General features: G+C 41.7%; 2 protein-coding genes across 2 annotated transcripts in view; one reads left to right on the top strand and one right to left on the bottom strand.

The window, feature by feature from the left end:
• The first annotated feature begins 2614 nt into the window (after nt 1-2614).
• Nucleotides 2615-6684, top strand: REP15 (RAB15 effector protein). The gene is given in 5 exon segments (XM_019544376.1): nt 2615-3563; nt 3566-3659; nt 3661-3723; nt 3725-4038; nt 4041-6684. Coding segments are annotated over 5 exon segments (696 nt in total). The 5' UTR covers nt 2615-3448; the 3' UTR covers nt 4151-6684.
• Nucleotides 6685-7497: 813 nt separating this feature from the next.
• Nucleotides 7498-25523, bottom strand: part of LOC109316368 (NADH-cytochrome b5 reductase 3) — a 26819-nt gene continuing 8793 nt past the window's right edge. The window contains exons 3-9 of the mRNA XM_019544375.1: nt 18899-18971; nt 15508-15614; nt 14677-14806; nt 13152-13235; nt 12966-13051; nt 9196-9295; nt 7498-7670 (exon numbers count right to left, since the gene is read on the bottom strand). Coding sequence (XP_019399920.1) covers nt 7498-7670; nt 9196-9295; nt 12966-13051; nt 13152-13235; nt 14677-14806; nt 15508-15614; nt 18899-18971 — 753 coding nt within the window. The remainder of the gene's footprint in view (nt 7671-9195; nt 9296-12965; nt 13052-13151; nt 13236-14676; nt 14807-15507; nt 15615-18898; nt 18972-25523) is intronic.

The raw sequence follows: 25523 nt of genomic DNA, 5'->3' as shown, positions 1-25523 counted from the left end.
GGGGGGTTGTGAAGAGATGATCCAAGTTTGAAACCCAGCTGGTTACTGGAAAAGTCAGACTGCCCTTTAAACTGTTTGTTTTCTTTCCTTTTTCCCCTTTCTTTCTTTTTGCTAACCATTTTTAGCTGATGTTTCTACATTTGGGATGAAGCTGTTATGAAATGTATTTCTCCTTGCATCACTTTTCTAATCTGCAGTATCTTATTTTTTCCCTAGCAGCAGCAGGAATAAGATTTTAATTGTTTTAGGATATTAAAAATATTCTTGAAGGTTCTCAGCTTGAAATTGAGGACTGTCATATGCATATGGGAAGGGATGTTTCCATGCTGTGAATATAACAAAACACTTATATAAAGAAATGTATCAGAAATATATTGTTGCACAGTATTAAGCCTAAGGTGGGGTTTTTCCTCAGAAAAGTGAGAAAACCAGAACACACACATTGACTAATATTTACGCCTATTAAAAGCACAACTCCTTTCCACTTTGGCTAGTTACAAATTTAGAAATGTATTTCAGTGAAAATCTTTTGTCAGACTTTCTACAGACCACACAATGTCTTAGCTACAAAAACAAAGGTAACTCTGTTAAAAATGATTGTTATGGTGTATGAATGTTGCAGACATTTTAGCAAAATGGCACAAAGTTTCATTGTTTGTCAAGGGAAAACTTCAGCTAGAATTTTTACTTGCAGTGTTGTTTCGCATTAACAAAGCGTTTCATCACTCATTTCATTACAGTTCTTGTTGCAAACATTGGAAAAGAAAAGGACCCTGTTTTAGGGATGCTTATACAATGTAATAATTGTCGGATTTATGACTTGTGCTTGTGCCACAGAAGTTGGGAAAGCAATAAAGACTTTTACAGCAGTTTTTAAATGGTTTCTACTTCTTGCCAGTTGTTGGAATAGATTTGAGACTTTGACATTTATCAGTGTAACCAGATGTTAATATTTATTTACAACTATAATCAATTTGATAAAAACCAGTATTGCATTGAACTCTGCCATTCCATTCTTAATGAAGGCCAGGCCAGGTAAATAATCCATAATGAATAACTTGTTCAGAAAAGAATGCTTTTCTGTGCCACCTGCTAGCTGTCCACAAAAAATCAGGACTGATTCCTTATTCAAAATTACTTATGCCTGCCTGAATAATATCTGCTTAATAGTTGTGGGTCTGTTGCTTGCTTACCAGACATTTGTTGTGACTAATTGAAATTTGAGGTGTTCTGATGGGATAGATAAATGCTAAGCTTCTCTTCCTTGGTTGGCTAAGAATAATGCTTAGAACCAAGTTTCCAGTGTGAACTCCTGTAATTTGCTTTCTGTGAATATGGTGTAGATTAATATGTACTGAATGGTGACCTACCTGGCCCTGGCCCACTCAGCCTAGACTGTGTTACACAATACATTATAAAAACCCAGTAAAACTCAATTCCTGGCCCTCAAACCAATATTTACTTAAATGACAAACACCTCCCAGTGAAAACAGTTGCTATGAAATGATCAACAGAAAGGCCTCCCAAAAGACATGCAAGCTTTGCATATTTAGATATTCACAGATTTATTTTTTTAACTCAACCCTATGAATACACACATCAACTATTTTAGGCATGTTTCTTTTGAATGTAAATACAATTCTGCTCCAAAAGCATCCTTTTTCCATCAGTATGCTGGCTTTCTAGGTAATATGGAAGCTGTTACAACCATGCTTTCTAGGTTGCCTATGGACCTTTAGGGCCCTGCTTTAATACATGGCATTTTATATACAGCACCATGAGTTAGAATGTCCCTACCCCAAAGAGGTTCGTCTGTTGGGAGGGGGAGGCCCTCTGGATCCTGCCTGCACCTGCCCTGCCAGCAGGTGGGGGCACTCCAGCAGCCCTCAAGGAGGCTGCCAAACTGCCCCTCCCCAGCCCTGCCCCTCCCCCCCAGTTGGTGGGGGAGGGAAAGGGGGCAGCAGGGAGCTGCCAGGTGCTTTGCCTGTCTTGAGCTGGAGGGGAAGTGGCAGGTGGAACGGACCCTCCTTGTCTCAGGCTCCCTGCCCCAGCTACTCCAGCTGAGGTATTGAAGGGAGTTGGGCCATGCCTATGTGTGTGTGTGGGGGGGGGGGGGGGGTCTCCCTTCCCACAACACCTACCTGGGCCTCTTGACATTGGCAGCATGGAGCTGCCAGCTACTTTGCATATAGTAAAGTATATGCAAAGTATACTCCCCAGCCCCCAAAGCAAAGGGGACTTTATTCCACCCTGCCGTCCCCGCTCCAGCTCTGGGCAGGCAGAGCAGCTGGCAGCTCTGTGCTCCTCCTTTCGCTATTGACAACTCTGCAAAGCAGGGAAAAATTAACCCTGGAGGGAACACAAGTTCCCCAAGGTGCTCTGCTTTAGCATGCCTTCATCTGTTTTGATCAGGGTTAATTTTTCACATGATCGGCTGTTTTAAGTGCTCTGCAGTCGTGTTATGTCATGGCCATAGAGTGCTTTCAGGGGCCCAATCGGGCAAAAAATGTAACTTTGTAAGCAGCCCTGATGTCTGACGGGGGGTATTATAAAAGCTGAGTAATAAAGTCAGGCTTTTAAACACAAACACAGTCAGTATCTTTGGTGTATCTTCACTTCTGTGCATGAAGAGGGGAACATAAACTAATGTGTATTGATTGCTATGTAAAAAGCGAATAAAATCTGTTGTAAAATGCCATATTTTTGGGCTTTTGTATTTTTAAGACTGGCTTAAATGGTTTTCTTAGTAATATCTGCAGACTGTACATGGCTCTTGTAGGTACCAGTCAAAGAACTGGCTCACAGGGAGTGAGTGGCAGGGCAGTCCTGCTAAAGATCCCTGTCTGCCAGTCTTCAGAGCCTCCCTCTGGGTCTTGTGGATAATTGAGCCTGCAGTATCCATTTGTACTTTGGTTCTGCTGGGTGCCAGTTAGTGTTAGTAAAATTTAGGACATAGATTAATGCCCGCTAAGAAGGGAAACCCACAGGAAGAGGTATTGGATGGCTTTTGGACTTGGTTGTCCAGGATTGATTTTGGACCTGTATTCTAGCAGCTCTGTAACCTCTTTGGACCATCCAGTCACTGGAATAGCTCCCTCTTAGTTGCCTTCAAATAGAAAAAGATAAGGTACATTAAACAAATAGGACTGGTGTAATGTGTGACATGCATGCAAAAATTGATGCTTTGTGTGAAAACCACCTAACCTGTTCATCTGGTTTCTGGTAAACGAGATAGCCAGTGAGCATGCCAGAACTTTGTCTGCTGTGCATAACTGAGACCTGTTTACATGACATAACTGCCATTGGCGTGCCTTTCATCTGGGAGGTAGTGAGTCCACCTTGTATGTATTTAACAGGCATAACTTAACCCAGGGACCATACTGCTTTCACTGAGAAAAGCTGCATCCTGGACATTCCGCATGTGGGGAGTATTTTTGCTGCAGAGAAAATGGGACAGAAGGTATCGCAGGATAACAACCAGAACAAGGCTGACATTCTAGTTTTATGTGACTTATTCAGCCAAGTGGTTGTCCGTGCATCTCAAAAGCTGAAAGATTATCTTGGGTTGAAGATCCTCACAGCAAACTCCACATAGCTACAAATACATTCAATGAGATCTTTTTGATCAACTTCATCAGCTTCTGTGTTGAAAAAGGAGTGCATCATAACAAGCAAAATGACCTGGCAGCAGTTCTGGCTCTTTGGGGTTGACTGGATCTGGACTCCTAGGAGCTGATAAGCAAATCAAGCTTCAGATTGCTGTTCAGTCTTTGCAGATGGTGGAACTCCTTCACAATAAAGATGGCTCCAGTGAACTGCGTGGCCTCTGTGAGGAAGCCATGTTAGCAAACAAGCTCTTCTCAAATGTGCTTTTGTTTTCAAAGCTGGAAAAATCCTGCTTGCTGGTGGGACCAGACTGTCTGGGCCTATTTATAGCATCTGGTGTGCCTGGGAAGCCAAAAGATGTCAGAGGAATTATGCTAGACAGCGTCAACAGGGAGAAGCAGAACCAGCACCTCTCAGGCACAAAAGCTTTGAGGGAGTTCTGAGCACAGAGAGATTCCTTGCTACAAAAGAAATGCTGGAAAACTGCCTTGGTAAGAGAAATGGGCTGAGGCAGGTAGACAAGGTTTACGTTAACTTTGTTTAAATTGTAAATAGCTAATAGTAAAAATGTTGGGACCCAGTTCTGAAAAAATATGCAGGACTACATGCACAGTTCAGTGCAGCTGTTTAGACTGAGCATTTGATTTTATAAGAACTGAGTCTCTCCTGTCTTTAAATCTAAAAAGGTTAATAAAGAGGGACTGAATTTTAAGAACATTGTGTTCTCTGGGTAATAATCCTTTTTTAAAAATATTCAACTGGACAAAAAGCTCATCACCCAAACCTTTGAGAAGATTTATAAAGAGTTTGTCTTTGTTTAGAATGGGCATAAAGACTGCAGATGGTTTTAAACTTGAACACTTGACCTTATAAAGATGTGCTCTCATTCCATCTAATAATACAAGGCAACAATAGCAGGATTTTATAATTCTGGATTGTAAATTCCAGGTTCTTGAAGGGATTGGTGCTAGCAAGGAAAAAGGCCAGACTGTAGCTAAGATCTTTCTCATTTATAACTCTTGAAGTTGTTTTTTTAATACTTGTTAAAATTTAAGAGGAAGAAAGAAGTCCCAGCTGATACTGGATTCCTATTTTACAGTGTATAGCAAAAGTGCTTGTCCCTACCCAAAACCTAGGTGAGAGTTTTTCCATTGACTTCACTGGAGCCAAAATTGCACCTTAGGTCTTGTGATTGAACTTAAATCCTTTATGCTTTCTCTCTCTTTTTAAGAACAAGGGCTGCTTCCTGATGTTAAAAAAAAAAAAAAAAAAAGGCAGCAAAACACAGCCCTTTACTGTAAGCTCAATGTGCTGTGTCAGAACAATTCAGAATGTTAAAAAATGTATAAAGAAAAAACTTGAGTACTGTATTTTTTTTTTTACTCAATAAAAGGATTCTGTGGAATGTTACATGTCATAAGTAGATACAGTTCTCCTAGGTTAGCTTAGGCCAACATACTGTTACATTATGGAGAAGTGTGCAGTTTTATAGAAGACTTTACCATGTCACAGTGTAGGAGTCATTAGTAAATGTAGCAAAAAAGCACCTACATTAATTTTTAGGCTTAACTCTTCCTAGTGGAATATGTGGCTCAATTGAACCTTTAAAAATAAGATCCACTGAAGCCATATGAGTAGAATGCATTTCAAATATCCCATTCCTAGGGACACTAGATGGCTGAAGGCCAATCTCCCATTTCATAGCCTTGAACCTTCTGGTGTTAGGAAGAAAATGGAGAACTTGAAGACAGACTCCTCTCAGGTGAGGTAAAAGCAGAGTAGAGAGAGAGGCACTCGGTCTTCTGTTGTCTGAATATCAATACCTTAAGTGCTTTCCAGAATAAAAACTCTGGTAATTTTAGAGGGCAAGAAAAGGATTAGTCAGATAAATGGAATCTTTTCTTTTTTGCTTCTCACCAGGTAGCAGATTTTGCAAAGCCACCTTATGTTAAAAAGTAACATACACAAGATCTGTTGAATAACTCAACTGTAAAATATTTTATTTCTTGCACAAACATTTTGAAAAAAGCCCAGTAGTTGAATATGCAGGATAAAGAATACAAAACAGCTTACACTTGACCAGCTTAAGTTACTCATCAAAATTAAGTGTTGTTAATACAGTTATGACAAGGTCTTTGGGTATGTTTTCCTGCCCACACAGAGCACTGCTTAAATTTTCACTGATTGCTTGTTACAAAGACCGATTTAAACTTGTAGAGGAAACTATACAGTTCTTTGAAAGAACAAGTTTCAGACAACACGAAGCACATAAACAAGTCAAGAAGTCCCAGACAGAAGCCTGGCTACTGAAATAAATTTAATAGAATTATTTGTCATAGGTTTACCTTTTCCTCACTGAAGTCAAACCAGAAATTAGCCTTAAGTACAGAAAGCCAAGCTTGTATGTAGGCACAGAGAACATGGCAAATTATCTCAGATAGTGACTTGTATCTCTGTACAATGAAAATTAGAGATCACTCAACAAAAGAAGCAGGTTTTAACTAATACTTTACAGGCTAGTAAATGCTTCCGGCCTTCATCATTTTATTTACCAGAACACGATCTTATGACTTAAGTTTGGCCTGTGGATTACTTTCAGATGTGGGAGTATCTCTACCTCTTGAAGGTAGAAAATTCTGGTTATGAGATGCATTAATATTAGTTCCAAGCTGCTTAAATCACAGCTACATCAAACTACTGTCTTTAAGAAGCACTTTTGGATTCAGAGAGACATTTTAAAGTTGCTGCTAGTTTGACTCAAGTTTGAGCTGATAACTCAGCTTTTCCAGGCAGACTTCTACTTGAGTTTTGCTTGAGCAAGGCATGCAGGGTGGAGGCCCTGATTTTTTTTAAGGTATAGGTAGGAGTACTCATATACAAGGATAACAGACTACGTGGTTAAACACAGCACAGTGAAGAATTGCCTTCTGTGCAGTCACTGCTGAGCACAGCAGCAGAGAAAGGTCAGAAGGGAAGTCCCAGAGAAAAGGGATACTTCTGTCAGATCTACATAGATTTCCTGCAGAGAGGACACACATAACTGTTCTTTTTCCATAACAGCACCATCAGCTCTTCTGATTAACCCCACCCCCAGTTCTTCAAAGAATTAGTGCACAAAGCCTTCTGCCTTTAAGACCTCATTTCAGTTCCATGGGATAGGAGTGGTTACAACAGGTGACTAGCTGGAAAAGGTTTACTCTTTCTACTTTTCTTTTTTAAATCTGAAACACAGAAAACTGCAAGTAAACTCTTCTGTTTCTCATACTGCTGTGTGTTAAAGTAATGCCTTGCACTTCTGTTGTGACCAGGTAACTGCCAACCTGCAACCAAAAGTTAGCCTGAAGCTTTTGCTGCTGTAGGGAGTGCTGGATGATGCAGGTGGTCTTGGCCCTCTTACTGTAAAAGCGCTGTGAGGATTATGATTTGTTATAGCAAGGTAAATAAACATACACTTTCAACCTTGTGAAATACCAGATGTACACAGTGTTGGTAAGTAAGTAGTTACTCCTGATTAAGTCAACATAATAGTTCTTCTCCAAGAAACTTTTACTGTTGGGTGGGAGACTGAATATAATTCAGTGGTCTTTCTGTCAGATACAAGTGGTATGTGCACTGTAAAGGAGTACCACACACCACTGTCCAACTACAACATGGTGACATTGATTCTGTATCAAGTTTTGGTACAGCATGAAACATGATACATTCAGACTCTTTTTTTTTTTTAAGTCTGCTAAGCCATTAAGAAATAAGCATTTATAATTGAAATGGAACTTCCCAGTACCGTGTATCACCCACCCGTGTGTGTTATTTTGTCTTGTTCCCCATTAAATGCTGTTCCTTCCATGATCTCTTTCTTTCCACCCTACTGAATAACCATTCCCTTGGTCATCTTTAGTAGGAGAACACCATGTCCTTGATGTACCCCAGCTTGTCCAAGTTGGGGGTGCAAGCATACTGGATCATTGGAGGAGGACCACACAGTAGGATCAGAACATCATCTTGAGGTGGAGGCATATGGTCTCTGATCATATCTTGATTCACATACCCCTGGCTATACGCCCAATCTGAATGCAGGAGGAGAAACAGAGACAGATGCAGACAGAGATGGTTAGTGTTTCTGGACAGATCATCACCCCCATTTTAAGAGATGGGAATTGAGAGAGCTGACAAACATGAGTGGGCGTGTGTAAAAGTCAGACTTTAAAGAGGGAGTTAGGTACCCCAACGCAGGTGCCTAACTGTTGTACAACTTCTCATACAGGAGCTCTGAGGCTGCTTCAATGAGCTGGAATTCCAGCGCGTCGGAGCAGACTCAATCAAATCTACTGGACCACGGTACTTGATGTGCTCCTGTGTCTCATGCATCAGTGTTCCCATGCTTAAAAAGGGTGGTGGGGGTGCCTGAACTAAAGCTTGGCAAACAAGCTCTCCTCCTTCCCCCCCCGCGTCCCCCAAGCATGTGTAAAAGTGCTCCAAGTGATTACTTAAATCATAAGTGTTTTTTGGCAGAACCCTGAATAGAATTCAAACTTCTTGTGCCCAGTCTCATGGAACAAGACCATTATTCCTGCACAGTCCACTAGCATGCCTCCAGGTAAAGGCAGTCCTCAACTTGCAACGTTTTGAGTTGCAATGTTTTGCACTTACAACGTGTATAAACTGACACCATTTCAACTTTCTGACTACAGTTTCGACTTTACAACACTTGATCCAACACCATGCCACGCCAGCAAACAAGTTTGCTGCATCGCTTATCTCCCTGGAGAACATCTGTCCAAACTTCCTTGGACATTTTCTTTAAGAAAGCAGATAAACTTCAGTCAAGACTCCTGACAAGAACACTTCAAAAAGTCCAGCAGTCACCTCAACAAAGTCCTTCCAAATCAGTATGATTGATATTTATAACATAAAAACATTAATGTAGCTATATTACTCATATATAATTGACAGAGTACAAAATTCTGGGGTATTTTTGGAGAAAATAGGGTATCAGGCCTTGGTTAAGGAACCAGTCCCCTATTTATAACATTGTTTCCTATGGGAAAATTAGTTACGAGCTACAACATTTCGATTTTAAGTTGTAGTTTTCAGGAACCAATTGTGTCATTAAGTCCAAAGACTGCCTGTATATAACCATCAGAGTAGGAAACACTGTCAGAAGAAAGCATTCCTTAACCTGCCATTTGTACTCAACATGCAAAACTGATGTAAACATGAAGGTGCGATTGGCTTTGTTTTCCTTCAGTAACTAGTAGCTTCTAACTGATTCTTGCCTTAATAATTTATTGAAACTAAAATCCTCCCACTACTCCTTATTATAATTAGTTTTGTCCATGCAAGTTCATATTTACTGTCAATGTTGAACATGTCAAAAGGTGGAAAAAGTAGCCACATATACTCACGTGAAAGCACGCTAGCTTTCACCTAAACAGAGTTCCAAAGCTTTGGAGGTATTAGTGAAAAACAGCTTTCTCCACATAACACAAACTTGTGCACAGCTCAGAATGCAGCCAGTGACATTAAAAGGCAGATTGAGCATTACCACTACTGATTTGAAGCTAAAAAGAAAGGGAACATGTAAATTCTTACTCTCTGGTGCTCTATCCAATGTGTACCAAAGGTTAAAGCGGTCTGGATATTCAACCTGGATTTCCTCTAGTTCTGGGCGCAACAGGATATCTTTTTCAGTCTGCAAAAAGAAAATTTTATGTTACATTTCCACAAAGATCTTCATTTGGACTCTAATGTTATCAAATTAAACCTCAGAGATCTTGTACGCGTAAGGTGACCATCTGTCACAGTTTGGCTGGGACAGTCCTAGGTTTTGTAGGCTGGTCACAGCTGGTTGGTGAAACTTGAAACAGAGGTCCTAGGAATGCAGGGTGCAGTCCAGAGTTGGGGGGTGGAGCAGCATGGTGTGCCAGAGACAGGCTCTGCCTCCTCACTGGACTGCACCCCATGCTTCTTGCCTCCAGCAGTGCCACTGACTTGGGAGGGTGGGCAGTAGGGCTGCGTGAAGCTTTGGTTGCCGGTTCGATTCAGAGGAGATTTGGCCCGATTCAGCAGCCGAATCTCTGAACTGAATCGGAAGACAAATAAAAAGGTCCGAATTGATCTGAAGATTCAGAGGCGATTCAGGCAGTCCCTACTTGCTGCTGCAGGGAGCTGGACCTGGACTCCTGCTGATATGTTGGGGGCGGGGAAGGGCTGAAGGAGAGGGGAGGGGGCTGGGGGGGAACCCCCACCAGGCCCCCTGAGCATCCCCCCCTGACCCCTACTGCATGGGGGGTGGGCTCCGCCATGAGTCCCCCCCCCCATCCCCTGCCTGCTCCACCAGTCCAGTCAATGGCTTCCCCATCCAGCCTCAGTGTCCTGGCACTTTAAAAAATGCCCTGCACTCGCTGGCTGCTGCAGCAGCAGCTGTCAGGGCTTTTGGTGGCTCGTGTTAGAGCCCCTCCAACCCAGCACAGGGCAGCAGGGGGTCACTCTACCTCAATATCACTTCAATTTTAAACATGGAAGATAGAAACAAGATTTAAAGTAACTTGCAAAAGTTACTAATGCAATTGTTATTCCTGGTCTTGTCACTTCCACAACACTGATGAGCCCAGATTGCTTCCCTTTAAAGGAACAGAATAAAAATGTGCCTGATTTTTTAACCAGACTGCACTGTAATATGTTATCAGTCATATTACTACACAAAGTAAAAAGCTCTTTCAGCATCTTCAGTAGCAACTAACTCAACTTTCATAATAAAACCTAGAAAATGCCTCCCCCTACAGCTCAGAGCTCTGCTCTATGTATTTGATGATCCCTAATCTTCTCTAATGCAAGTCCATTAACCAAAGCCAACACATCTTAGTCCCATAGCAGCAGCAGTGCTACAGGAGAGTAAGCATAATGATACTCTAGCCAAAGTGATTTGGCACCAGAGAAAAAGAAATATTTGGGAATGCAGAGGTGGACAGAATGTGCCAGCACCTGCTGTTGAAATGGCACCTATTTCTGAGTCTGACAAACATGAAAGAGCACCCATTACAAGAATGCTATTTCTGGATCTAACTGACTTGAAACAGGCATCTGGACAACAATGAAAGCCATTTTAGTGAGGCAAAAGTCACAAACAGTACATCAGCCACAGAAGTAATTATTAAATGTAGGTATGTTAAACTCCAAGGAAGACATGAAAACAATTTAGTAAGGCATTAATAAGCAAAACAAGGGAGGAGGTAAATGAGGTTTTATTTAAGATAATACAGGACACATTTATAATCTTGAACACAGATATTTAGTTGGGAGTAGAATCTGAACCAGAAAAGATAAAGAACATCTTAGAGGAAATGGCAGACAAACAGTATGATGAGTACAGTGTTACAGTATGATGATCAGTTACTTGCCTGTCACAGAAATTGGGAAAATGTTGTCCCTTTGTCTAAAATTCTGCTGAAGCTACACATACTATATTTTTCAACAAAAGGTTGAGATTTTGATCTTTTTTCCTACAAACCTAAAATGATACTAATCTTTTCAGATATTTAAAAAAAATGTGCTGAATTGATGACGCACAGAAATTCAGCATTAATAAAAAACAGGGAGACAGGATGAGAGCAACTGGTTTGAAAGGCAGGCAGATGCCTACATTATTTAGGCTAAAGGCACTTGAAATTGAGACCAAGTCCTAGAAACTTGTTAGTGACTGAAACTTTGGCATGTCTGAAAATTCTCATGGTGATCTGAAATAATTAACTACTTTTTTGGTTAAGCCTCTTTTTAAGTAAGTGATCTGACTGTAAATATGAAACAAACTTCATCAAACCATATACCCAAAGACATTAAAGGTTGTTTTATTTAAAAAAACAATATACGTTATATACTTTTTGTAGGTTTATGTACAAAGATTCCAGTTACCATTCTAATGCTGCTGCTGCTGACATATCATAAACAAGCAGTATATGAGCAATATTATTCCATTTCTAGACTTAATAAAAACATATACTTAGAAAGATTTTGAAAATACTGAAGTTACATAGTTGCTCAAATATAGAATTATACCATAGTCTCGCTGGCAGCAAATCCAAGGCATTTAGTTGCAATGCTGTATTTAATGTTTATATTAAATCTTGAAAATGCAGCTTTAAAAGTGAAATATTAATGAAAAAGTAGATTTAAATCAATCAATCTCAGGTCTTTGATAATTCTGATCTCTGGTGATATTTAAATTTTTTAGAAGCAAAACAATGACTATATAATCAAAACATATTAGTTTAGTATTCAAAAATACCATTATTTAAAATATTAATACTTGTGTATTTTATGTACATTACCACAATATCAACCTTATCTGTTTTACACATAGTTGATATGTTTAAGACATTCTATGTAGAATTTATGAAAATACCAATGTTTGAGATTGACCACATATAAAGCAGAAAAGGCTGTTTAACATAAAAGGTTAAAAAAAAAATATTACCGCAGGTTAAAAAACTTGATTTGTTGATGACATTGCTTTCAAACCAATATATTGTAAAACAAAATCACCAACTGTGGTCAAAAAATAATAGATAAGTTATATATAGCAATCAGCTTTGTTTTCACTATTTTGGTATATTTTATGGCTTATGTCCAAAAATCAAAATAGTAGGAAGTTGTAGCAAAGCATCACCTTTTCCAATTTTTATATATATTGTGAACTTACCAAAATAACATTTTACTTAAAATTGCCAGTTGTAAAACGTTCTTTCTGCAAAATATTCAAAACTGAGCTAGATTTGCTTATGTGTTTAACAAAGTTAAAACAGTACTTCCTGTAAATAATACTCATCACAATAATAATTTTGTATTAAACTAAAAGTCATCTTTTAAGTAAGATCACTGGTAAACTATGAAAAGCTGATATTGATATATTCTGCAGGTACAAATCAGAAGTATTATCAACTTTTTTTAATGAAACAAACCTAGTGTCTAGCAACTTTTTTCTAAGTGCCATTCTTTTTCAAATAGCAACTGTTATAAGTAAATATGCTCATATTAAATAACAGTTGCTAATTTATCAATTTCATAACAACCTGCATGCACAATTTTTTTTCAATAAAACAATCATTAAAAACTTAAGACTCACACTGTCAACCTTTTAAGTTTTGTAAGAGTACAGGTAGCATTGTCTCATGGCATAACAAAGCAGCTCTGAGAAGTCACAATTTGAGCATGGGGCTCAAGTGCAATATGACTACTAGTAAACGCTTAATTTGGGGTTAGGGTTTTATAGTTCTGAGTGATATGGGTGCACTGTGCATGTCCTTGGGGAATTGTTATTTTAAAGGACAACATTCACATCTTGCAATAACAAGGGCAAGAGTTACCTGATTAGCAAACAGAAGATTGCACACAGTGGGATCATCTTTATCCTTCATGATGGCTCGTATAAGTTGTAGCATGGGTGTTATCCCTGAAAGAGGAATGCAATTAAAAAAACCCATGCACATACACATCACACAGATGGTCACCTCTGTTTGTGAACGACAGAATGAAAATGCATTCTTACATACCAGTTCCACCTGCAATCATTCCAACATATTTCACTGTTCTTATAACCGGTTCAGATTTCTTGTCAGGACGAATAGCAAACTTGCCTGGAAGAGAGAGAGAGAGAGAGGGAATGAGGTGAAATAACTGAGGCAGGCTATGAAACTAATTAAAACACACAGGTCTTGTGATTCTCAGTCCTCAGATTTAATTCTGATTTTCACTGATTTGTTCCCAGGCCTGGAACATGTCACTTAACCTCTGCCTCAATTTTCCCCATCTGTAAAATAGGGCCACATAAACTCTCTCTCAAAAAGCTGCTGTAAAGAAAAGATGATGTTGAAAATAATTAATAGATAGCATTTTGCAGAGACAAACCAAGAGATACTAATGTCTCATAACTAAATGGGACTATTAACCCTTTATTTTGCATTAAACCTATTTACATTTGAGTAATGCCCAACAGTTTCCACCAATGATCAAAAAGGCTTGGTGCCAGAAATTGTTTGCACAAGAGAATATAAGCTCTCTAAAAAAGGACAATCTACTATTTTTTTTGTACATAAAGACTGTTTTCATGAGAAATCTCAATTGTTCAGGGAGGGAAACAGCTCAAACAGAATGTGAACACTATTTAACGTGCACAAAAAAACTTAAAAAGAAACACAGGCCATACCAATTACTACATGGATCTGACTTTTGAGGATATTGCTGAATGGCATAAGGATCAGATGTAGAGAGAAGCTTACACATTTATGGTTTTCTCTTCACTCTGTTTTTTTTTTTCTTTCTTTTTTTTTTTTAAAGAGTTAATTTCCTGTCAATTCCCTTTAACCATTGTGATGTGTCATGGCTGTTGTGGGCTACACACACAGGCTACAAACAACTGTACTTTTTATCCTAGCAATCAGAACCAGCTTAGGTTAAGCCCATTTCTTTATTGCTGTGGTATATTCCTGCATCACAGCAGCCTGGCTAAAGGAAGTAAGATTTAACTCTTCTGTTCTGCCAGAAACTGAAGTGGGATTTTCTTCGGCCTAGTCTACACACCATTTTCATAGTGACAGAACTGTTGGTTTGAGACTGGAATTTTCTGTTGGCATTGTAGTGGGATAAACCGACATAATTATAGTGATATAAAAAAGGTACCTATACTTAGGCAAAGTCCATGCTATACAAACAAAATGTCCATCAGGGATCACATTTTTATACCAGCAAAAGCCCCATTTTAGATATAATTATACTGGCATCCATTTTTTTCTGCGGGTATAGTTTATTTCACTAAAGAAAAATCTAGAAAGACACTTATGCCAAAAAAACCATGTCTGGTCTTCGTAAATTGGATATATTGTAGGGTACCCTTCTCCTATGGGATAGACTACTCATGTTATAGCAGTGTACTTAAAGCAATACAGTTCTTGGGCTCAAATGAGGCTTTAATCTCATCAGGGTCAAGAGTTAATTTGAACAGCAGAGTGAACATTTATCAGTTTTATAAGAATGTCTGTGCCTTGTACTCTGGATACAGTATTTCAAATTCCGTCTTGCCTTTTCCTTTGTAGACAAGTAGGCCACTGGGTCCCCTGAAGTCAATGGTATCCCCTATTTTCAGGCTGTCTAAGTACTGAGACATCTTTCCTCCATCAGGGAACTTTGGATGGACCCCTCTAAAGTAAATCTGTAAAAGAAAAAGGATTGAAGGGAAGAGTTGGGTTGAGTTAGTTACAGATAAACAGGAGTAACAAAGCTAAAAACAAGCTTCCATAATACAATAGAAAACATGGTATGCCTACACTCCTCAGTCAAGACAATGTATTACTTAAGAGGGAATGCTAAAGGAATACACCAGACTGACGCATTCAAGTTTTACCCCAAAAATTAAGGTAAGGAAAAGTGTTTAAACTGAACCAAGACGAGCTCCAGGGCTAGAGGGACGTGCTTTGGTAAGTGGTGAAACTTCCCCATGTGGAAATAGTAAAAACCCATAGAGCTGCCTATACTTCATAATCCCCCTACGTTCATGCTTATGATACTATATTATTCATGAATAAGACCAGAGAAGATCCAACAAGCCTGAAAGCTTCTTAAATGCTAAAGAACTGTGTGAACGTCTACAGATTGGATGTCTTTTAGTAATTAACTCTGGGAACTTGCACAGAAGGATATTAATACCTCTGTATTAACAAAAGTCACTTTTTCCTCAACCGCTACTTATAATGGATCTGTGTGTGTGTGTGTGTGTGTGTGTGTGTGTGTGTGTTGAGACTGAATGGAATCTAACATGATTATAATGTCCAATTTCACACACACACACCTTTTTATAAGATCATGCTTTCTACTCTAACCCTAAGGGCACAAAGTAGCCAAGTACAGCCTTACCTTCACAACAAGATCCACAAAGCCTTTGTCATCATCACTGGACACAGGTGTGTAGGGTTTGATGACAAGATTCCCATCAATCCGAGTAGACAAGTAGATGTGCTGTCCTAAATGCAGAAGGGGGAGTGGGGGTGAATAGTTTACTTTTGAGGGGCCATTTGATGCCATGGTAGAACTACAAGCAAGGCGATCAAGTTCCTTTACCCCTTTATTCCAGTGGCAGTAATTTTTCCCTTGCCATCTGGTACTTCCATATCACTTTGCCATATTTCCTCCTCCATCAGTCATAAAGTCGAGCAGGTACAGACAGGTGGTTCAGCTTTTACAGCTGCTTTATCCTTCTTTTCAGGGACAGCAGAGATTTGTTATTTACTAAGTTAGAATTTTATGGAGGGTATATATTCCACCAATACAGATGTGCAAAAAGGATGCACAAGAACAACTCTTTTAGGCATATCATTAGCACTTCATCATCAGTACAGGATGATGACTTGACTTTACATAACAAATGGTTTACATCTGAAAGTACTATTGTGAAGATGCTTGGGGAAGCGGTTGGTGGAGGCAGGAGGTCCATACTTCAAGTTGCATTGAGATTTACACTTAAAACAGGATTTTAATGTTATTTCCTAAAGCCCTGACTTCACCCTTCAAGTTTTAACCTTCATGGGCTAACAAACTAGCCGTGCCATTTCCTTTGGGCAAAAAAACTAATTTTTTCTCAGTCAATTTAGTAAAAGTTTAGTGTTTTTCTCCTGACTCCCCTAAATTTCTTCCTAAGGTTTTAATACCTTTATTGGAATGTTATGGCTAAGGAATTTGTGTGGGGGGGGAAATCAGACTTCCTAGACATTTTCACCATATCTGAAGGATAAGACACCTTCATTTTATTAATGCTTTAGCTTTAAATGACTATTTTGGCTTATTTCAGCTCTATAAAGAAAGGCTGGATGAAAGGGTCCAATTCTGCCAGCTGCTGATCTCTAATGGTACACTGGAGTTTGTATGCCAAGCTAGGATGAAGTTGAATCCAAATGGTAAAGTGTGTGTGGATGAGATATTGGTGTTTTCCTGAATTGGTAGCAACTTGGAATGCGACCCTACATTAAAGCCGTATGGGAATATGTAGCACCACCAGAATGCGAGGGAGTTAAAGTATTTCTGTCATTATACTCGAAATACTTTTCTACTGAGGCAGTCAAGGAATGAGACAGTATATGCACATGAGAGAACTTATATATCAAGCTGTTTCATTTTTTTGTCAAGGAACATCATGTCAAATTACCTCCCCTCTCTTCCAAGACAAGTTTTGCAGTAAGTTCATTTAACTGGCTACAGCTGTAGATTGCAGAAAGGAAATCCTGCCAGATAAAATCATTGTCAGAGTAAGTCATTCAGGAGGTATCTATTCCCAGCTGACAGAAGGTCTCCCAGAGGGAAGGGGCAATTCTCTGAGTTTCACCTTTCTCCACAGGTAGGACAGCAGATGCTGAGAAAATCCCTTCACAGCCTCACAGGCCCTCTTCCCTTAGAACTCTACAGAAAAAGTAAGTCCTCCCAATTTGTAAAAAATCAGAACCAAGTATTGGGCCAAGACTATCTCACACAAGTGTCACAGCTGTGAAGGGTGACCTTCATCATCCTTTTGTTCTATTGTAACACTGTCTTTCCAGAACCTCCTCTATTCCCCACACCATTTTGTTAACAAGCCCCAGCCATTTTGGGTAACACACTGAAGTAGAGTCTTGATTTGCTCTTGTCCTTTATGAAAATCTTGGGTGAAAACCATGAGAACTATAAGGCCACCAAACTGACCATGGAAAGTATCCACTTAACTAAGCATGTGTGCTGAGTGACATTACAAAGTAATACAGCTACATAAAAGATTTATACAAGGACACAGCTGTAGTTTCATGTAATGGCAATATACAAAAACTCAGTGTGCATGTATGTGTGGGTGCACATGGAGAGAGAGTAATGGATAAAATGTATACTTAGGCTGGAAAGGTTCTAATGCCTATAGATCAGACATCCCTGACAGCAACCTATCACAGGCCTGGTTAAAGCAGATACTTATGATAAGTATCTTTCCTTTAGGCTAAACAGAAAGGCAGTCAAATGCACTGTTATCTGCCAAGGTTTCTGGAAACAACAGCAGCTGTGTAAGGCTGTATGTAGGCTGCATAGCAAACCCTGTGCAAGAAGTTGAGATTAAAAGTTGGCTAAGGGGCTGTGATTTGCGTGCGTCAAACAGCTGTGCCCCGAGATTGGCCATGCTGCTTTGCAAGAGCCATCTCCTGAGTCAGAAACAGTGTAGTTGTGTTGTTTCCCCTTGCTGCAGACAGGTTAGTTGCCACTGCCTCTCAGCTGTACTACCATGCTACACTACTTTGGATTTAAGGGATAGCTCCAATAGAGTATCCCTGAGAGTGCTGCTGCCTGCTATAAGTCTCCCACATAGATATGCCCCAAGAATAGTTTTCCCCTTGAACAGTTATAAATACAGGGTAAATAAATGCAGGTGGGGTAGAGGACTGACAAACTGCCTTACAGGAGAAAGCTAGAAGAAACCAAGAGAAGCAGCTGAGTGCTGCTTTGAAAGCAGAAGGAAACAGAACTTCCTAGGAATAATGGGCACTTACATACATGCAGGGAGCCTGTTCTGACATGCTGGAAATCCAGTGAGTCAGACCAGAATTGCCGCATAAAGTCTGCTGGAGCACGTAAATTGACACACTCTGGCAACCTTGCACATCATGTGCATCAGCAGCACAGTGTGCCTCCATGTTGAGAAAATGGCAGTGGCACGCTTTGAACTAAAACACATTTGATGTCCTTTAGTTCAAAGTGCACTGCCACCATTTTCTCAGCAAGGAGGCATGCTGTGGATACATGTGATGCATGGGTGCTTTTAATTAGCATGGCTTGCTAATTAGAAGCACCTGGTGCCGCATCAGGAACACGTATAAAAATGCCCAATATCTGTTGGTAAAGCAGGCTTGAAGACTGAGCAATGAACTAACTATTGGCTTTTTTTCCTACAGTGGTCAAGGAAATAGCATGTACATTGGAAACAAACAGCACTGCACCAAAAATATATGCAACTTGTATTATCAGTTTTTTTCTCTTAAAAGAAACAGCCAATGGTTTGATCTTAGAGTTATTTGCTCAGGCAAAACTGGCAGCAATATTTAAACCATAAAATTTAGCAATTCCACACACCATAAAAAATATTTTTTGTCAACTGGAATATATTAATGACATTTTAGGGGAAATTATAATATTAGTAAAATTGAATATGTTCTTTAAAGTAGTTCTTAGAGACCACTTAAAATTAACAAATCGCGGATTCATTATGAAGAAAAACCAGGCTACCAATGTAAATACGTACCTATAGGGAGACCCAGAATGTGCTCTCGAGTTGGAAGGGCAAAACGAAATCTCCTTGTATCATGGCTAACTTCCTGAAAGACAAAGGAGAAGTAAATCCCATTGTTGGTAGTTTAAGATAGACATGTCAAAGCTATTTTCGTAAGTTAGTTTCCCTCTAATCCTGGAGTGCTCAACTCCCAGCCCACCGACCAAATCCAGCCTGCAGAGCCATGACATCCAGCCCACAGGGTTCCCTACAGGTCGATAAATTTGGCTGCAGGAGAGCAGTGACAATTAACACAGACACTCCACCCTTACTGCCAAATATCCAAGCACTGCATGGCTTGATCAGGCACTGCCCATGCAGCCCAAGGGGTGAAAAGTTTGGGCAACCCAGCACTAATCCACGCAAAATGTTTCAATGGCATGTGTACACCAAGGATCAAGATAATTTATTCAGCACTCTTTCCCTGCTATGTCAAAAATCACTTTCCATTCAAATTCCTTACAAGTCCTACTGTTTTCCAAATCATAAACATCTGACACCATATAACAGAAATATCAGACTAACTTTGAATATAAGCAAGACACACACAATACAGACATACATATGCCCCTGACTGAGCATTGGTACTATGCAGTCATTTAGTACTTGCTAGGGATGTACCGCTAAAGATTCTCTTGACTGATACCAATAGCCGATTATTAACCGGCTATATTGGCAGATACTGATCCATCAGCTAATTTACAGGAATGTAGCTTGGAGAGCAGCCTCTTGCCAGTAAGTCTGTGGGGAGGAAGGTGGGGGGGGGGAAGGGGGGGGGGGGGGAGTGCAGGGGGCAGAGAGATGCCCCCCCACAGCAAGGGAGGGAGTGGGGCAGGAGCAGGCGCTGCCAATGCAGGTCAATGAATGCGACCCTGGGGCTGGGACGCAGCCACAGGCAGCACATCTGTGGGGTCTGCAGGGTGGCTCTCCACCACTGAGCACACCCCTGGGGGAGGCATGGGGGGCATGTGCCCCCCCAAATTTGTGTGTGGGCCGAGGGTGGGTTGCCTGCTGTGGGCTTGGGACCAGGGGCTGTTCTGGCCTCTTCCCAGCAAGGGTCTGGGCTGGAGATAGGCAGAGCTCAGCTGTGTGGGCAGGCAGTGGTAGCAGTGCTGGGAGGGGTGGCTATAGCCCCCCCACCCCCACCCAGGGCACCCTGCTCTGCTGCCTTTTCCTCAGAAGCCCTAGTGTCATGAGTAGGGGTGGCGCTGTGGGGGAGGAACTTGGGGAGTGATAGCCACCCCAAAATTCCCTGTAGCCCCCCCACCCAATAGCCACCCCTCCCAGCACCACCACCGCCCCTGGTCCTGAGGCTACAGCCCACTCTTGTCACTTGCACAAATCCAGGGGGGCACATGCCCCCCATGCCTCCCCCAGAGGTGCATGCAGTGGCAGGTAGTCGCCCACCTCTCCACCCCCTCCCCAAACCCGTGGGACAAGCTGCCTGTGGCTCTGTCCTGCTCCCCGCCCTGGGATCCTATTAACCACCATGGCTGGGCAGCCCCTACCCCTCTTCCTCTCTCACTGTGGGGGCCTCAACCTTCACCCCCCACTCCCACTTCCTCCACAGACTTGCCAGCAGGATGCTGCTCTTCAAGCTGCCAGGCTGCATTCTTGGCCGCGTGCATGCAGCATTTATTGGTGACATTATCAGCCAAAAAAAGGTGACTGCTGATAATGTTAATTTTCCTGTTATCAGTGCCCCATTCAATATGTGACTAATATATTGGTGCACCTCTAGAACTGCTTTAGCCAGTACTAAATGCACTAAATGCAGTACCCACTGGTACTATGTAGTAGGCCTGTGCGAGTAGGCAGGTATTCGATCCGGCCGCTTCAGATGTCAGCAATCCAATCTGGAGCTCCAGATTGGTTTGCCGCTTCGATCCAGCTGAAGCTGCCCTAAAGTTTCGGCACTGCCTCAGAGATCCGGCCATAGGCTATAATGGGGGATCAATTAAATATCTGTAACTTTGTTTTGTCTCTGATTTGGTTGAAACTTACAGGGATAGTAGCTCCTGGTGAGGCCATGAAGCATGCCAAGTTTCAAGGTGCAGGGGTTTGGGGGGAACTGCACCTCAAGCTGCTGACAGGCAAAACTCGTGACACAGATGACCCCGTGCATGTTAAGGTGCAGTGGGCTGAAAACTGCAGGGGTGGTGGCCCCTGCTCAGGCCACAAAACATGCCAAGTTTCAAGAAGACTGGTGCAGGGTTCCAGGTTTGGGGGGAACTGTACCTCAAGCTGCTGCCAGGCAAAACTCGTGATGTAGGTGGGTGCTTGGACGACTGCGTCCTTGTCTTGAGGCACACAGGGAGGCCCCATAGGCCCAGCTCTGAAAAGTGGTTTGTACATTCAAACAAGCACCTAACCTCATCACCAGAACTGAAGCCAACTTCCTACAGCTCAAAACACAAAACCTGCCAGCTATCTCCAGTACTCCACAAACTGCACACCAGAATCTATCAAAGACAACAAAACCTAACTTCCTGTGGAGGCGCATTCCTCACTAAAAAAACACTCTGCCTCTATTCTCTCAGGCCTGTTCCTGAGAGGGAACAAATTACAATGCAAACCACTTTTCAGAGCTGGGCCTATGAACTGCACTTCATCAGCCTCCTAGGTAGTAGGTACAGAAAAACCCATGGACTCAATACACACAGCGGAGTTCTGGCACACTGCACCCTGCCGGACATCTGACACCACAGGCACCTCTGCACTTTTACCTGCACTCCATCCCCTTTTCCCCCCCCTACCCTCCCACCCCAGCCTGTCCCTTGATGCCTCCCCCATTTCCATTTTGTACTCTGTATTCCAGTACTCTGATTCCCCCTCAGTTCCCAGAACTGCTTGAGCCAGTGTGCTCAGCATCCCTGGTTCCAGGTCCAGGTCCAGGTCCTCCTCTGGCAGCAGAAGGCTCATGCTGATAGATGAAATTGGGGTGGAGGAGACAGCGATTCCACTGCTGGTGCCTATTTCTGGACTGAGCATAGGTGGTGCTGGTGCAGGGGTGTCAGGTGCAGACACTGCTCCCCCTGGCAGCATTGATGTCATGGCTGCTTGGGAAGAGAGAGGATGGGGGTAGGGAGGGGCTTGCAGCTCTAACTTCCCCCCCACCCCCTCTCCCTCCCCTGCCCAAAGACCTGGCACCTGCCTTTCCAGCACGTTTCATATTGATCTTTCCTGTGCTGGAAAAGGTCTGTGTGTGCGCGTCAATCCTTTTGTATTGTGTGTTTTATTCCCTCTGTTGCATGTGTGCACTGGCCTCTTCTTTGATTGTTTGCTTCAGTGTTAAGAGTTAGGTAAAAATTGCGTGCTGTCTATCTGTCTTCTCCTATGAATATCTGATTTCCCTTTATTGTGTGTGCACGTGTGTGTGTGTGTGTGTGCAATCTGTGTACCTCCCTGCACAGTGATGGATCACACTGGCAGGGAAAATACAGCTTTCTTTTTTCAGTTTCCAAAAAGAAAAAAAAGAGCAAATATAAATTCAAAGAAATGAACTGAATAGTAATAGTATAAGTAATTGAACAGAATAGCTAAGCTAAGATAAGCTAAGTCCTACCCAATCCTTTCTAACAAGAAAAAGGAGGCAGACAAGTTCAACTACTGAGTATAGCAAACAAGCTGAAGCTGGGAAAAGGCACAGCATACCTCCAAAGAGGCTTTTATGCTGTTTCTAGTCCCTCCCCACAGACACTGTCATTGAAAAGGCAGCCAGAGAGAAATCCTTCTCATTGGCCACCTACACATCAGTCTTCCCCACTGCTCCCCCTCCCGCCCTCCCACTCTCCCTCCCTCTTCTAACTTTCACTTTCAGCATCCGAAGCATTTTCAAAGCTCCGAACTGCTTCGGACAGCTTAACTGAGCCCGGGCTTGGATCCAGGCATGCTGCTTCGGACGCCAAAGCATCCGAAGCGCAATCCGAAGCCTCGCGCAACCCTACTATGCAGTCCCAGTGCCGTATGGTTATTTTTAGATGCTACATTATGTTACAGTTTGTGCCCGCTGATGCTATGTCAGGAAGGCAATGAGCTATATTGTAGCTCACTGCTGTGGCAACATAGCATGTTGTGTAGACTCACCCACAGAGAAGCTATTTAAGACCTCTGAGATTTAAGTTTAAACCATTAACAGCAAAGCTCAATGAAGAATTATTTGCAAGTTAGACTGCGCAGTAAACTTCGTAATATTCTACCTTTTGGAATGTTTGGCGTAAGGGCAATCTAAATAGTTCATTTGTACTTTTAAAGTTAGATAAAAGGGAAAACAGGATGCCGGAAGTCTCAGAAATAATCACAATCAGTAGATTAATTAGTTAATTCTAATTCAGAAGATGCCTGATGGGGATACCAGTAGACATATGAAAAAGGATTAGGGAGTATCAAATTGGTCTCCTTTGTCAGCCCAGTGGTTTTAAAGATAATGTAGGTAGAAGTTCCCTTAATTGCAATACGAAAGAGCCATAAAAGGAAAAAAAACCCAAAACAACAGATTAAAACTGTTGCTAGCTTCAGATCTTTGCAGTGACTTCAGAGTAACTTTTCAAGGGAACGGTGTACTTTTAAGCACTTTTTTCTATTCAAGCTGGCATCTTAACATTAAGTATTCTTTGCAGAAAGAAAGTAAGAGTAATTTCTTGTACTGCTTAAAGTTACAGTCATAAATTGGATCAAGTCAGTAATCTGGAAAATATGTAAAATAGGAAAAAACAGTAGTACTAAAGAGACACTGAGCTCTGAGGCTATCAATTACTTTGTAGCCCTTACACAATCCATATCTAGTACTTATAATTTCCATATATAGTTCTTCATGCCATTTAAGATACTGTGTGCAGTTCTGGTCTCCAATGTTAAAAAAACCCTTAAACTGAAACAAATTCAAAGAAAATGTCTCTAAAATGGGATCAATGAATGGAGGCCTTTTCTTAAAGAAGCTTGACATATTTAATTTAGCAAAATGGGGACTGGGAGAGGATACCATCACCCCTTATAGGTACATTCATGGGGTGAATGTCAAAAAAAGAGGGCACTGTTTTAGGCTCAAAAACAAATACTGGCTTGTTGATAACTTGAAGATATCAAACTATCAGAGAAGAACGGTTTTGGAATGATCTTCAGAGCCAAGTAGTGGGAGCAAAGAATCCAAATTGCCTCTAGACTGAACTGGGTAAATCTATGGAAGTGACTGGTATGATGAGATGGTGTTTTGGCTCAACAACTTGTAGGTGAAATATGTGAAGTCACGTATATGCAGTTCTTATGCTGGGCTACAGAAGCAACTCTTTTGTTAAGTGGTAGGTGTCTAGTAATCCCATGATTCAGGGCTTTTGCTTGGTTGTCAGTAAGGACCAGGAAGGAATCTTTCTCCCCCATTTAAAAGTGCTACTGGCTGCTTATGAGCAGGGGAGGGAAAATATTAATTTTCCTCTGAAGGACTGGGACACTGGGTACAGCAAGAGCTGGTGGGGGTGGGGAAAGAAAGTGGATTCAGACTGGGGTGTGATCATGCTCCTGGAGGTACTTAGAAAACTCCATAGTTCCTGGTTATAGTGTTTTGCTCTTCCATTAAGTGTCATACTAGTTGACGAATCTAGGCTCTAGGGCCATGTCCAGATGAGCACAGCTGTGCAGTATGTGGTCTGCAGTGCCACACAACACACATTCAGGTGTTCTCCATGCTGCTACCTTGTAGCACAGAGGTCTTTTTTGAGCCTGGGAGATCCTGGGGTCAAAAAAACCAGCATGGGAAAAAAGGTGAGGCAGCACATGTGGCAGCAGCATGTGCCACCCAAAACCAGAGCCTGGCTGGTTGAAGCTGCACTCCAGCTGCCGGCAGACTCCCAGCTGCAGCTTCCTTGGCCCCCAGGACCCTGGGTAAGGTTGTAGGGGCCAGAAAAGGTGCTGACTCCAGCCTCCCCTCCCCCATCCAGGGTAACCTGCTGCGTGCCAGAGCGCATGCGACACAGGCGTTCCCAGGGGAACAAGTAGCAGCAGCACAACTTCCCTATTGCTTCACTGGCAGGGCACTGGTAGTTCCCTCATTTCCCCTGCCTTGAACTGTGAAGCAAACTTGGGGTGTTCTGGGTATTTAGTGCTTTGTGTAAAGGATTGAAGTGGCAATTTGGGCATTCAATAGGTAAATGATGACTTGCAAGGAAGGGGAATTGGACTTGATAGTCCAGGAGGCCCCTTGCAATGTTCCTATGACTAACTTGAGGATCCATTTGAGGAAATTGGATAACTGCAGAGTAAGAAACTGATTCCTACAAGAGATGAGTCCCAGGAAGCGATCTAGCCAAAAACAGGGCTTATCTACACATGCTTAGGAATACTTGCAGTACATGACTTAATACTGATCAAGAAGTGTAGCCAAATTACTCACTGTTGATTTAGTAGGAAAGTTCTAGCAACAGAATATCAGGGGTGTAGTTCATAAGTGCTAAGGAGTTACAAACTGCTTAGCCAGATTTTAAACGGTGTGAAAATTTAAGATCAGTTTTTCAGGGCTTCCAGAAAGAATGAAACAGTCAATGTAACATGTTACTTAAGTTGCCTTTTCTCCACACACTTACCTCCAGGGCTGTCCCGGGGGGGG

Source organism: Crocodylus porosus, unplaced genomic scaffold (genome assembly GCF_001723895.1).
Source record: "Crocodylus porosus isolate Cpor-Errol unplaced genomic scaffold, CroPor_comp1, whole genome shotgun sequence".
Taxonomy (NCBI): domain Eukaryota; kingdom Metazoa; phylum Chordata; order Crocodylia; family Crocodylidae; genus Crocodylus; species Crocodylus porosus.
This window is presented reverse-complemented; position numbering and strand designations above follow the sequence as displayed.